At 43.7% G+C, this 14,944-nt stretch overlaps 1 protein-coding gene across 1 annotated transcript; it reads right to left on the bottom strand.

Annotated features, from left to right (window-relative positions):
• Positions 1 to 258: 258 nt before the first annotated feature.
• LOC104271248 (cytosolic carboxypeptidase 4-like) lies at positions 259 to 14,570 on the bottom strand (the record flags this gene model as incomplete). The annotated part of the gene is made up of 5 exons (XM_009865864.1): positions 259 to 456; positions 9,660 to 9,753; positions 12,190 to 12,321; positions 12,823 to 12,969; positions 14,507 to 14,570. Coding segments are annotated over 5 exons (549 nt in total), but the record flags the coding sequence as incomplete, so codon positions are not given.
• Between the last annotated feature and the right edge of the window lie 374 nt (positions 14,571 to 14,944).

The raw sequence follows: 14,944 nt of genomic DNA on the forward strand, positions 1-14,944 counted from the left end.
AAATATGTAAGTATGATTTAAAGCAATGAAAAAGGAAGAAGTGAAACTTTTGAGTAGACAGAGTTGTATGTCCTATGGTCCACACAAAGCCCAAACTATGTGCATTTAACACAGAAGAGGCAAGAAACATGTGGAGTAGATGTGCCAAAGATACAGGATGACTTTCTTTTCTGTCCTGCAGTAGTCTGGGTGTTGCTGCAGCCTGACAGCAAAAGCTTCGTCATGGAGCCATGACCTTTCCAAGTTTCACACTTCAGGGGGAGTTTCCACTCCTAACCCCAGGGCTGCAGCCATACTGGGAGTCAGTAGCCCTGGTCTTCCTCACCAGCCACTTCCTCAAGTTTTCAGGTTCTCCCTTCCACATTCCAAACCCTGTCTCTGAACACATCCCAGAGCAGCTCAGCTCTGGGTTTATTTACAGATTTTACTGGCATTGCTGCCATTCCAAGTGTTGTCCTGCAGATAAAGGGACTGAGAAGAGCCCTGCCAGTGTCAGCAAGCCAGAAATCTCTGCTGCATGGGCAGCACTGCTGTTACAAAACCTTCTCTCCCTAACCAAACTCATTCCACCTTTGCTTGGTAAACTCTCTAGGGCTACACTATTTCTCGGTTTTTCTCTATAATCAGTGTTCGATAACTGCCCAAAAGAGCCTGACAGAGACTGTGAAGATTTTGGAGTTCTCAGTCTCTGTCCTGCCCACTGGAAATGAGTCAGTTGTGTTGCCTCTCCTTTGCTGAAATCAGCCACCCTGCTGCTGCTACAGCTGGTGTGGCTCCAACAGTCCTATCAGGACAGAGAATCCTGGTGTAGAAAGGCTGTTGCTAAGGGCTTTGACACTGTGTCATATAACTCTGCTCAGGGCAGGTCTAATCAGTGTTGTGCTTTAAACTCACTGATAGTTCTAGAGACTGGCTTACACTTCACCTGCCAGCACTACCAGCACTGAGGGAGCTGGAAAAAAAGCCACAGTAACCCCATGAAATTCTTGAGGTTGTTTTCCTTGTGGGACAGCACCTGCTCAGGACCAGCACTATACAAAATTAGGGCTGAGCTGCTACAGCAATAAGGCTTCCTTTTGTAGTAGTTTCCATCAAAATTTCCCTTGTCTCCCTTTGGTCTGAATGCATTTGTAGGAAGGATTTCACAGCTGCTTTCTACCCCCTTCATAAGGGTAACAGGCTTCTAGGGGAGAGGAGAAATGGCAGTAAATCAACTGAAAGGCACAGGAGAGGAGATTCCTGGGCTCTCATATGCACTGACACAAAAGTGAGTGCCCTCAGCTTTATCTGCTCACTCTCTGGCCCCTATCAGAGATTTACATCATTACTCAACTCACTTTCCAAGGTGGGGGATCGTCTCCTTGGCACAGGAAAATGGATGCAGACAAATGGGCAGGGTGGGCACCTGTATCACCTCTATGAGCAAATTCAGACAAGCTTTGCTTAGAAATATCTTCCCTCCAGTACCAGTCCCCCAAGACTGTACCAAGGCTGATGCTTTCTGAAAGATTTGGCACTTAACATCCACCTCAAACACACGTACAAGACCACAGAGCCACATTGCTCAACCCCATCCTCGCTCTGCCAGCTCCACATTCACTCCACTTCAGCTGCATCCTGCCTGAGAATAAAACCTTCCACAAATTCACTAGCGCTTTTCTCTCCTCTTTCTCATTTCCCACTCCCCTTTCTGTCCTCACTGAATGCCTCAGACACAACTGACCATATCCTCACTACCCGTTAGGAAGGTGTTAGAAAGGCATGATTTTAACTGTATGCATTGACCATATGAAAAGTCTGATCCCCGGTGACCTGCCCACTTTAATGCACCACGTCTCAGAATAGCACTTCTGACAGGAGAGATTTTATGTCAACTACTGTTAGACTTTTTGCCTTCTTTACTCTTACAGACCTACCATAATATCCTGCACCTCCAAGTCAGGAGCATCTTGCCCTATCCTTATCTCCCAGATAATCCATTGACTTCCAGAAGTCAAACCAAACCCTTCATTTCTTCCTAGATTACAAAATATTTTACAATCCTTCTGGCTACAGTCTTTTTTTTTTTTGGTCTTTTTTTTTTAAAAAATACATTTATTTCTCTCTCTCTCCCTTCTGTCCTACTTACAAAATGCTTGGCATAACTAGTACACACCGGTCATATCCTATGGGACAGTCACACTCAGCTACAAGGAATCTTTGCTAACATTAACAATTCATTTAACACTTGGAAACACTGAGATGCAACCAGTCCTACCTCCCATTTGCATGGGAGTGACAGTGGTTTCCCCAACTACGTGGAAGATACACCTCAAAGAGAACTTCTAAGAGGCAATGAGATTGCAATGCAGTGAGGTACTCAAGTGTTAGCTTTAATCGATTTAGCACAAAGACCAACAGTGAGACAGATACAGCGACATGAATAATACTCCCAGACTGGATAATATGTCCTAAGACGCTTGAGTAGTCCACACTGGAGGCCCTGCTGCAAGCCTTAACAGTTGTTAGCAGAATGAGGTAAATTAAAGCTAGGGCTGAGGGAGTCTCCCACCCAATGAGCACAACGTCGCCTGTGGTATAGATATAACCAGAGCCATCGTGTGAGGTCAGCCATGAACTGCATCTGCCATTGCCACTGGGTGTGGAAAGTCAAGAACTTGAGAGCAGCAGTGACTTGCCCTCACACCATCTTTCCAAATATTACCCACTAGCTCAGCAAAGGGGAAGAAGTAATGGAGAAGCAGAGAAAGCCCTTCAGCTGAAAATATTGCTTCTTTCCCAAATTGTTCCTTCTACCTGAAATAGCTAGACCTAAAAGAAAAAAAAAAAAGCAAACATCTCCTTCAAAATAAAGTCGATCCGTTTATAAACCTCCCTTCCTGTGACATATCATATTCAGCTTAGAAGTGGATTGCTCTTCATACAGTGTTCGTTCGCCCATTTTTTTTATGCCACATGTAGGTGTATCTGTGCTTTATCTGTGCTTCATCTTGCCATACCAGAGGCTACCAAGAGATGGCACCAGGGGTTCTGTGTGCAACACGTTTTGTCCGGCCATCTGGAACAACCTTGGTGTGTGGTATTCCTCCCTGCCTCATCAATTCTTCATCTATTTTCAAATCTCATCTGAAAGCACCTCTTTCTCCCTTGCCTCTACCTCTTAATTTTTCAATTTCTCTCATCTGCCGCTATTAATGGTACAATGCCAGTAAAGTATAATTCTGTGATGCAATTCTATTTACTCTGCAAAGCAGCACTCACTCTGAAATGAGATTTTATAACGTATTATTAATATTAGAACAGGTCATTCTTTGAGAGAAACTACACAGACCATAAAAAGAACCGTGTAGAAGGAACTGCATAAAACTGGGACACCTTTAGCTCCAAGATCATTTCTTCTATTGCAATGGCTCATTGCATTAAATTTTAACACTAGGTTTATTTACTCATCTCAGTGATGTACCCATCTCTGCTCCATGTTATCGGAGATATTAATCAAGTTGAAGAGACATTTGATATAAACAAGGCTTTTAAAGACATCTCCTTTCCCTTGTTGCTGGCATCTTCTCATTCAGAACAGTATTCACTGGTTTTATTTAGTGGAAGTTCTAGGCTAAAACTGACGTAGATCAAAGCCAGATGGGAAGCATGTCATTTAGTTGTGACATAGCTCAAAAGAAATATTTCAGCCTTTCCTACAAATTTTCTGCAGAGATCAAATGAACCAAAAAGCAATTTGAGAATAAGCAGGCATTAAGCATTGATTAATTCTGACCACATTTCAGTAGAATTGTGCGCTACTTTCCAATCAAATATCCAAACTGCTCAACACAATTAATGGCAAAACACAGACTAAATGAGGAATTAAGGATTATTTGCTTTTGATTTCCTATCAGGAACCACTGCCAAATAAACAAAGGCATAAAACTGTATGCGGAGCATTCCTCAAACAGAGCCAATCACAACAGCTACCATATTGGGTGGCAGAGAAACTAATCACCATGTTGTTGCAGTAAGTTTCTTCTCATTCTCAAAATATTGACTGGCAATGTCTGTGCAACATGTTCTTCTGTTCAAGCAGAGAGCAGCTGAAAGTTCAGGACAATCCTGGAGATGGAATTGCAGTAGATGTATATGGTGGTCTTGCCAGCAAGAAGTTATCCAGGATTAAGGCTGAGGAAACTGCAACTGCCTGCACTGGGTTTAGGACACATTTGCAATTGGATCTCTTCCATGTGCCTCTCCATCATTCTAGTATTCAGGTCAACCCTGCTAATGTCTCCCCTCTTTTTGTCTGAAACAATCACAAGCACTGCCATTCTCATTTCTTCTGTTGTTAAGGTCACAGGAGATCACTTTTACAAGCATTTGTTGATGTGGCAGCTTGATCACTTTTCAAGACTATGGGCTCAACACTTACATTTTATCTTGCATCAAAAGCACCAGTTCCAAGATGAAAAAAAACAGAATCTCAGTTACACGTGACCAAAACAGGTTTTATAGAAAAGAGTAATACATATATTTGTATATTAAAAGCCTATTTTCAAGCTACATACAGTCTCTTAACTCTTCAGCATTTTCATGGCCTTCATATTCTCCTTGGTCAATCTAACACAATGTCTAGTTAAAGATGGACCTGTCAGGTTCAGGCTTTTAGGTTTAGATATATTCTCTTAATCACCTTCACATTCCTCTCTTCACTTAAGAAAGCTCTGCTTTCAGTACTCCACTTAAAAAAACCAAAACAACAAAAAAACCCCAACAAACGAAACCCCAACCACAATTAAAAAAACCCAAAGACATTAATGAGTAAAAACAAATGTGAACTCTCAGCTCACATTGTGACAGAAGTACGTGACACAGGGATCGCTTACTGACCACAGAAACAGTGTCATCATTATTCTTCCATGTGTCAGATTCATGGGTCACTCCCCACCTCAAATCACCCCTGAGCACACATCACCAGAGAAAAGACATATGTGGTGGTCTCATTTCCTCCTGGGGTTTGAGCCCTGACACTTCATTTTCCACGTCTCTGTCAGCAACCATCTACCTGATCCAGCCTTAAATGCCCATCATGCTGCTTCCACATTATCCGCTCCAGACTCATCCTCAGAGAGAAGTAAACACTTCCAAGCCACCTCCAGTTTCTAGAGGCGAACATTTAACACAGGTGAAGAGAACATGCTTCCCCCTCCATGTATGTAAAAAGGCCAGATATCCACCTCAGATGAAAGAGAGTTAACATGAAAGGATTTCCTCCCTGTAATGGAAAAGGAGATTATCAGCAAACTTTTGAGGAGCTGGGACCACCCAATAAGCAGCAAACACAGGAAGAATTGTGATCAAGTGTCAGAATGGGCAGCACTGGGCATGAGCAAAGGCAAGTAATTTCTGCATATCGCATTTTCTACTGAATTAATTTGGCACCACTCCCAGACCATTTTTATTCGCTTTCCACTTTTAATTAAGTAGTCAAACTTTACTGGAACAGCCCAGTGCAGAAAGCCAAGTTTTGTGAATATTCACAGAAAGATAGCTTTTAATTCTGATGAATACCCATTCTTGTGGCAATCTCTCATACGAGGCTTATTCAAACACTATTAGCCAGCTCTGCTCAGCATGGTAAATAGTTGTACTCAAAGATCTTTGAGAGACAAAGACATTTTTAAAGACTTTCAAAACTGCTTTTAATAAAACTGCAGAAATAAGACTGCCTGACAACTTTTTAACCACAGAAAAAATAATGTAGTAGGTGAAATGACCCAGACAGAAGAGACACCGTATTTTGCCATTTTCTAAAACACAGGTCTTCCTCATATGAGAGAATACTAAGTTCCAATTCGGAGGTTTTCTCGGTGGGTTTTTTAATTACTATTTATTTATTTGTTTAGACTCATTTGGATAGTCTACATTCAACTTGAGGAGTCCTAGAAGAGGACTGCACAACATGTAGCCACAGACAACGTACAGCCTCCAAAGCCATTGGCCTGACATGCCAGCAGTGTGGGGAGGATATCTGATGCTTGGTGACCTCAAGACAGAGTCACACACAAGAGACCCAGCTCCCCATTGGCCAGAAAGCAAACATCTGCCACTCTCACATTCTACATCCAGCTGCCCACAACACACCCAAATACCTCTCAGAACAAGTAAGTTGTGAAAATGAGCAAGGGTGTTGGAAGAAACACTGGGAAACAGAAAGGTAGAAGATATGGAACATATGGGGAATAAGGTGGAAGGTGAAAGGAGCAAGGACCACTGCACTGAGTAAGGCACCAGGGATGTTGCATTAGAGAAGGTGTTGATGGAGTGAAGATTAGAGCGTCCCACACACACTCCTATCAGATATCCCAGCTATTGGCATAAACAGAACAGAGAAAAACAGAACATCCTCTGCCTATATTTTAAACTGCCCCTATAAAAGGTATCAGAAAGCTTTCTCTGCATCACAGCATCATGAAAGATGGGCAAGACAGTCTAGAGTCTCCATCTCACTTGGATGTCACAATGCTTAACTCAAGAGTTCTCTAAATCTCAGCTAGTTGCAGGTTTTTTCATGTGGCTTTTACTTCAGATATGGGTTGTCCTGGAGAGATCCACACAGTTATGGCACCAGCAACCTGAAGACCTCAAATGCCTAACTAAGACTGATAAAGTCCATGAGTCACAGTCTCAGGGGAATCAGAGCTACTTGGCATGCACCCAGAGAAGGTCAATTGGAGCATGGGAGACTATTTCTGAATAACCCAGGGCTTTGCCACTGGGAAAAATAAATAGAACTATGGATCTTGTTTCCCCATCTTAGCTGGCTAAATAAATAGCTCTCATAAGTGCACTCTCCAGGGCAGATTCTTAAAGTGACCTTGGTTCTGCTGCTGCCCAGGACAGGAGAATGCGGGTGTATCCACAAGAGAAGTGGTGCATTTTCAATCCTGCATTCCTGGCAACTGATCAAAGAGCAAGGGTAATCTCAGCCCCCACAGTTGCCGGCTGTTCCTTCCCAGCAGCAAGGCAAATCCTGGTGGCACATAGTTATGAGGTGGAGAGAAGGTATCAAGAGCAAACACAAAAGGAGGATCAGAGGCTTGCTGGGAGGACATTGGAGTTTTCCCTCAAAGGCCAGTTACAGATTAGTGTTCTCTTCAAGTTCCATGATGAGAGCCAAAAAGAAGCACGTGTTTTTGTGACCAACTAATTACACCAAAATAACCCACTCCAGATTTCAACATAGCCAAAACAACTTTGGGAAGAGCTACACCAGTGTCAGATGACTGGGAGCACATGCTGAACTAGACAAAGCACATGACTACTTGTTATTCTTTCTCCCCACCTCAGAAAACCCATCTATAAGCTTTCTCCCACAGTCACCCTGCAAACATTTAACTAGAGCAGCTCAAATAATAGAAGGACATTTTCACATGCACCCACCCCCATTTTCTGATGAACTGCAAAGATGCCTGGGATTTTCAGACCACAGCTATCCAAAACATTCACTTATGCTGGGAAAGAAGATCTGTAACCCACCCTACGGTCTAGACTTAGGACATGAATTTTTACAGTCAACATCTCTTGAAGCCACTTTCCCCAGGAAGAGCACTTCTTCCAAACAGACTGCAAGGAAGCACAGTTCCAACTGAAAAAAATGTGGATTTAGTGCCTTTAAATAGGTTGCAAGCATTTTTTTAAAAACAAAACAGGTTTGCGTGCTGCTTCTGATGTAAAACAGACTGTCTCCACGGAACCATCGATGACCTTCTCAGCTGCTCCTAGTTATTAAACGAAACAAGCAGCTTTGAGCCCTAGGCAAGCCAGCTGAGTTGCTACTGGGCTTCAGCTGATTTATGGTTCTTGTTCTTTAAACCAAGTGTGGATGAGAACCAAATTACCTTTTTTGTGAGCTAGGTTGCGCTGAAGATTTTATCCTCCCTTTGAACATTCATACAAATATGTTCTAAGAAGAGCACAAATATTTTAGGAAAGAAAGGAAATTAGGAAACTGAACTAGCAATGAGAAAGCTCAGCTAGACGATAATTAACGTCTTAGATACTTTTTTTCAAAAGGAAGATAAATCCAAGCTTTTCAGCAATAAATGAAATAGCTTATTAGCAATAAAACGGCAGTTTTATTGAGGGAAATTTTGAGTTTGCATTTTCTGGCGTGTGTGTGTGTGAGTCCCAAATAGAAAAAGAAAAAAAAGGTCTACCGAAAATAATTCTCATACATCAGATAAAAGGAAAAAAAAAACTCAAATACTTCACCTTGACAATCTGGAATCATTGAAATCAAAAGTAGTGTGTTTCTGTGAAGGCCATTTCTTTTCCATTCTGCTTAGAAGTGAGTTTTCTAGACCACTTTACAGCCTACATTTCAGGAACCCTCAGCAGCACTAGCTGCATCTCTAAATGAATCTCAGCAAAAAGCCAGGCTAGAAAGGTATGACAGATACCAAATTTTCCACTTCCCTCAGAAGAAACAGCAAAAGGACAAGAAGCGTTGCACAAAATTCCCTGTGTTCCTGTGCAAGTTCATCACCTGTGGCTAGTGGAAATTAATTCAAATTCTTTTCCATGCAATGTATTGTGTAACTGGCAGTAATGGGAGAACTGCTATCAGTCTTTGATGCTAACAGCAGGATGGATGTTATTTACTGGTGCCCTCATCCAGAGTGACTGGCCCCCACTGCAACCACAGCTAAGCAAGCAGTGGTCAAACTGTTGTGCCGTGTCTGTCCATCCACTTCTCACCCGCGGGCGATGCTCAGCCTAAAGCTACTGCCTCAGTAATGACCAGCCATGAACTTCACCCATGTCAGGGCCACGTAGAAGCCAAAGCTGACCAAATGTTGCCATGTCCTCGCCCAGACATGCATGAAAATGTAGAGACTATGTGCTCCACAAGACATCGCACGTCTAAGCAGGAGAACTGGCAGGTTTTGTGTTGCTTAAGCAAATGCAATTGTGTGCGTGCAGGTCATAGCAGTAAATTCTTCCTTCTGTTTGTAAGGAACAAGCCACAGAAATGTGTTACGTCCTGTGGATCTTTTCCACATTACAAAGTTTGCCTTGAAAGGCATCTGATCAGAATGGACATCTTGGGGACTAATGTCCAGCGGTAAGATGGAGACATAAAATGGACTTGCTGTCTTCAAGAAAAAACTATCTGAAATATTTGGGATGGGCTTGAAACAGATCCAGATTAACACTAGAAAGAACTGTCATGCTTAAAAATATCATGATGACCCAGTCGCATCTGTCTGCAAAAGGAAGATGAGGCAGCACTACCACGACTCCACAATACCTGCCTGTGGTGGCAGGAGGTTTTTGCTAAGGGGTAGGCAGGAGCAGTTTGTCTGCTGCCAGCACATGCTTCCTAAAATCCAGTCCTGACTGGGAAATGAAGGACAATACCTTGCAATCAAAATGCCATCACCATATAGGCTACACTACAAATAAATGTCCAGCAGCATGAATCATATGATGAATCATGGCATTAATGTCTCCTTCAGGGAGCTATTTCTGCCTCTTAAAAAAACCTGCAGATTTGAAGTGAGTGGAAACTGTGCACGCATTTCTGATTTCTTTGCCTCTTGAAGTGGAACCAAAATTTTATTTCTTGCTGTCCTCGAAAGATGAGTTCCCTTGGGGCTACTGCCTACCTTACTGTCCTGACGTGTCGCTTGCTGTAGGGGGTGATGACTTTGAAAAGCAGCTCCATGGCTCCATTGATGCCAAGTGTAGTTCCTGTGGTAACTAAGCCAATAATAGAGAAAAGCAGTCAGATCTGAAGCAGGCAGTCTGCAATATTGTGTCTATAGTTGATGTGGGGTAGGGAGTAGCTGATGCTGGGGCTGTGAGCAGATTTCTCTGAGCTCCTAACTGGGTTTCACAGGTCATTTAACAAACATGGAAACTGAAGCACAAAACTGCCTGTGGACCCAACCTGAGCCAAGATCAGATGCAAAAACAGTCCTGCAGTTCTTCCTCGAGTTCCCCAAAGCCCCTCGTTGTGTCAATATTGTAGTCTCCAGAGAACAAATCGTAGTTAAATAGGGTCATCTCCCAGCAAAATAACAGGGTTCAAATTCATCCCACATTTCCCATAGGCAACTCCATGAGGACAATTTATTTCACAGGGGCGTGGAGGGCAGAGTTTTCTTTCTGTGCTGTTATTCAGCAGTATGGAAGCAGTTTTGGGGGACCTCAGTGCTTGTGAATGCAGCTTGATTTCAGCTAAGCCAATTTTACCTTTAATCCTCCACTTGCTAACACACTAGGAACTTTTATAGATAGATTTTTACCATCGATTTCAAAATTGCTCGATGCATAAACTAGCTGTTTAGCCAGACCTCTCTGCTATGAGACAGGATCTCTGTTTAAAGTAGAGATGAATACAGCCATGAAATATTAAATGCAAGTGAACAGGGTGAAAGGATCAGTAATCAACAGCAGCTAGAGGGAGACCTGGCTGCCTGCCCACCGCTAGGTTTTGGCTGTTTTGTAAATATCTCCCAGCGGTCATTAGAAAGCTGCCAGAGGGCCCATCATCTCCTGCAGTCCTGCCATGTCCCCGCCAAGTTGTCCTGTGATGGAAAGCTTTGTAATGCTTGCCAGTTACTTTCACACTAGCTGGGTAATTCATTAGAGACAGGGCGGTGGACGAGGCTGCTTGAACTCATCCTCCCTCAGAGCAGGATGCAGGCTGCCATGGACAACTGGTGGTAGGAATTGTGAAGGGAGCAGCCCAGAGCAAAGAACTGGTGCACGGGGTTGTGACAAGGACTCACCTTTTCTGCTTTCATACTTAAGCACTCTCAGAGTTTTATATGCTTCTAGATCCTCTTTAGTTCCACTCCATAAAAATAATTTTTAAGGTTGAGAGCGTATAATCTTCTAGTTTGGTAGCCTATCCATACAGACTTTCACCTAACCTCTCCTGCAGCTTCCCAGCTGGGCCACAGAGCCCACAGACTCAGTATTACTCCTGGAAGGGGGTAGAACATCTGGAGAGTGCTGGAGAGTAACAGAGATGCTCCAGCAAAGGAGCAGAGGTGGGTTTCTGGGGTGTGACATTAACAGAAAGGAGGCCAGGTTGCAGCATGCCTCTTAAAACCTCTGCAAAAACTGCAGCTGAATTGGGATGCAGGTGCACTGAAGCAAGGAGCAGAGAAGTGTGCAGATCATCATTTAGGGTGGGAGGCAGCGCAGGGTCACTACACAGCTGTGAAACCCAAATAAAGGCACGTTTCAGCTTCTGGCCTTGGCTGCATTTTCAGTCACACTCAGCCTTTCAAATGCTGCGTATCTCAGGGAGAGGGGTTGAGTGTTGAGGCTTGGCTGCTTGCCTGAGAAAGCCCATTGCATGAGGCTAGCTCCTGTACAGATGGAAGGGACCTGCAGGGCTGGGTGCCAGGAGTGTTAAATCTTAGGATGCACAGAGCAGACTGCAGACAGGATGGCTGTCAGGAATTATCTGCTGGGTGAGGGATGTGGGGAAGGAGAGGGAAGGGTTAGAGTGAGTAAAGGGAAATTTATTCTGACTAACCCAGCGCTCTGCAGCAGGGAAAGCCTCTATGAATCTGTAATGATCCTGGGAGAGAATACTGAAGATCCAATTGCTCGAATCATTTAAGATGAGGGCATTGCCAAGCAAAAAAAAAAAAAAAAGCTGGGAGAGTGCATGAGAGGAGTTACTAGGACCAGGATCTGATGATCTGATACGTACTTCGTGAGGGACCTTGGATGAGAAACTGATTTCTCTCTGCCTCTGTTTCTCCACCCTAATTTCCTTCCTCATGGAGCTGCACTGAGGATCAATATAATCAACAACAGTGAGACATTTGGCTATTATGGTGATGGGAAGTGCATAGAGACTCAAGGTGCCTAAGTTTCAGAGTAAAGGAGTTGACTATCTATCTTCCAGAATAGGAGGTTATTTCCATGAATATTTTTCACTACAGCACTTTTATTTTCATAGCCCACAGGTGAAATACACTGTAAAGGGTGTATAGGACCCTTGGGGAGCACCTCTTCCTAGGGTTGTTCTGGCTTTGATGTCTGATTCTATATATTAGCAGTGCATGCAGACACTAACCTTCATCAGGAATGATGTTTCTTTGTACTAGAATGACTAAAAAAGAACTCTGGCAGTTGTTACGCAGAGCAAAAGAGGAAAATCCAGGCACTCACCATTAGAAGCACAAACTCGCAGGACCCAGAGGCAGTGGGTGAGGTGCAGGTGGTGGCCCAGGCTTCTTCTTGCTAAGCTCAGTATTACATCAGTCACTTCTGCCTTCTGCACTTTCAGCCCAAACTTCCTATCTGTGAAAAGCAAATAAGGATCAAACTATTACAAAGACTAGGTCGCTAAAGCAGTGCTGATGAACATGTTTGCACCATCTCTTATAACTCAAAGTATCATAACAAAGATATTCAAATATATCAATGAGTTAGATCAGCATTATTCTCACTGAAAACAAGGATTTACCCAGTCACCACATACAAATCATAGAATAGATTGAGTCAGAAGGCACCTTTAAAAGTTCACCATCCCTGCAGTAAATGGGGATATCTTCAACTAGATCAGGTTGCTCAGAGCCCTGTCCAACCTGACCTTGAATGTTTTCAGGGATGGGACATCCACTGCCAATATGGGCAACCTGTTCCAGTGTTTCACCACACTCGTTATAAAAAATTTCTTCCTTGTGTCTAGTCTGAATCTACCCTCTTTTAATTTAAAAACATTACCCGTTGGCCTATCACAACAGACCCTGCTAAAAAGTTTGTTCCCACTCAAAGAAGTCCTCCACCCCTCAGCAATACCTCGTTGGCCAACCCTGGCCAGCAGTCGAAGCAGGGGCAAGAGGATGCTGTTGTCGGGTGGCTCAGTCCGGGCTGCAGCAGCAAGAGCCTGCAGTAGTGCCTCACTGCCCCCTTTGCTGATCACATAGTGGATTCTCCGTCCAGTCCCTGAAAAAATGAGGAGACACTGCTCAAAGAATCCCTTCCCACACCCTACACGGAGCATGCAAAGTTTCCGTGGCTTTCTACTTTTCTTTTTTTTTTTGCTATAAACAAAAGGGCATTCACAGAATTAACTATGGATCTCAGGTGCCCTTGGCCTAGAGAGATAGGTAATGGCTGCATGGTCAAACTATGTGCTCTGCTACAAACCCATGTCCTGCAGAAGCTTTTCATCGTGCATTGAAATGCAGCAGAGAGGGATAAGCAGCGACACCAATAGGTTTCAAAGGAGCAGAAGGCTCAGTAATCTTTCCTTAGGTACTGAAAATTAAACAAGCAATGAGCTTCTGCCAAATGAAAAGGAATCCTAGGGAACATTTGAAGATAGCTTTCAAACAAATCTAGATCTCCAAAAAACCACAATCTAATCCTGTAAGCCCTACTATGTCAACAAACATTGATCCATGGCTGACTTCAACAGCAACTTTAGGCTCCACAGTTGGAGAAAGCCACACATTCAGCTCCTGGAGAGGAGGCAGGACCTCCTGTCCTCCATGTAGGCAATCCTTCCATCTAGCTGAGGAACAGCACTGCAGGGCTTCAAAAGAGAGGCCCAGCTGGACACACAATGTCTGTGGTGGTCCTCCAAGGAGTGGGGAAGGCAGGAGGCTCCAGCACTCAGTGATGCAGGCCCCGCAGCTCAGCAGCTCAGTTGGGTCGAGAATCATGGAATCATAGAATGTCGGGGGCTGGAAGGGACCTCTAGAGATCATCTAGTCCCACCCCCTGCCAGAGCAGGATCCCCCAGGGCAGCCACACAGGAACACGTCCAGGTGGGGTTTGAAAGTCTCCAGGGAAGGAGACTCCACACCCTCTCTGGGCAGCCTGTGCCAGGGCTCTGTCACCCTCACAGTAAAGTTCCTCTATACATTAATAAGGTCCCCTTCTCAGCCATCTCCTTTGAAGGCTAAACAGGCCCAGTTCTCTCAGTCTCTCTGTTGGATGCTCTCCAGTAGGTCTCTGTCTCTCTTGAATTGGGGAGCCAAAAATTACTTTCTTGAGGTGGAGCAGGAAGGAAAAGAAACTTAATTACTTTTTCAGTTCTTTTGCCAACTCATTTTTTCTCATGCAGCAATAGGCCTCCTCTGCAGCCCTGAGGTGGCCGTGCCTCCTGGGGAGACGCTGAACAGTCTCCATTAGAGTCCCTGTGCTCGGGGCAGTCAGGCTCCTCTCCCTGTCTCGCTTCTCTCTCTTCAATGGCGTTGGTGAACATTTCAGGTGGTTGACTGCCAGGGACTATGAAAAACTTTGAAACTCATGGACATCTTTTAAACTTAAAAAAAAAAGGAGACTTTCTCTTAGTCTTTTTATTTTTTTTTTAGCTTTCTGAAAAACTTCAGTTTTCCAAACACAGGAGTAAGGACTACTGATCTATAGATTCATGTTTTGTTCACCTTGCAAACACCTGACCAATTCTCTGCAGGTATGAATTCATGGAATTATGTGAAGGTCCCCTTTCTGCCCCAGAACTTTTCTTCCTTACCCAGAGAGAGCAAGTCAGTGAGGACACTGAGAATATTCAGGATGACATCCTTGTCACGGGAGCTCTGAAATGGAAATACACCAAATTTAGGGATCAATCCAAACCAGTGAAGTTCATGCTACACAGGGCTGCAGTGCATCATGCAGTGGAGAGGCACTGAGATCCTTGTTTGGATACTGAGTACTTTTTGTACCATCTGGACAGGGAATATGTGGAACCATATTGATAGTACATTTTAAAAGCCTCTGACAGGCATACTGATCATACTACACAATATTTAGCACACAGTAAGATTTCTGCAGAATTTACATCTAAATTCTAAACTACATCTCTCTTTTTTTTGTTTGGTCTGGCTACCTCAAATTGAGGAAATGCGGTATCATACAGATATGTTACATGTGGAGTGTTTTTCCATGACAGTGACCCTTATTACTGGCA

Source organism: Apaloderma vittatum, unplaced genomic scaffold (genome assembly GCF_000703405.1).
Source record: "Apaloderma vittatum isolate BGI_N311 unplaced genomic scaffold, ASM70340v1 scaffold18103, whole genome shotgun sequence".
NCBI classification, from domain to species: domain Eukaryota; kingdom Metazoa; phylum Chordata; class Aves; order Trogoniformes; family Trogonidae; genus Apaloderma; species Apaloderma vittatum.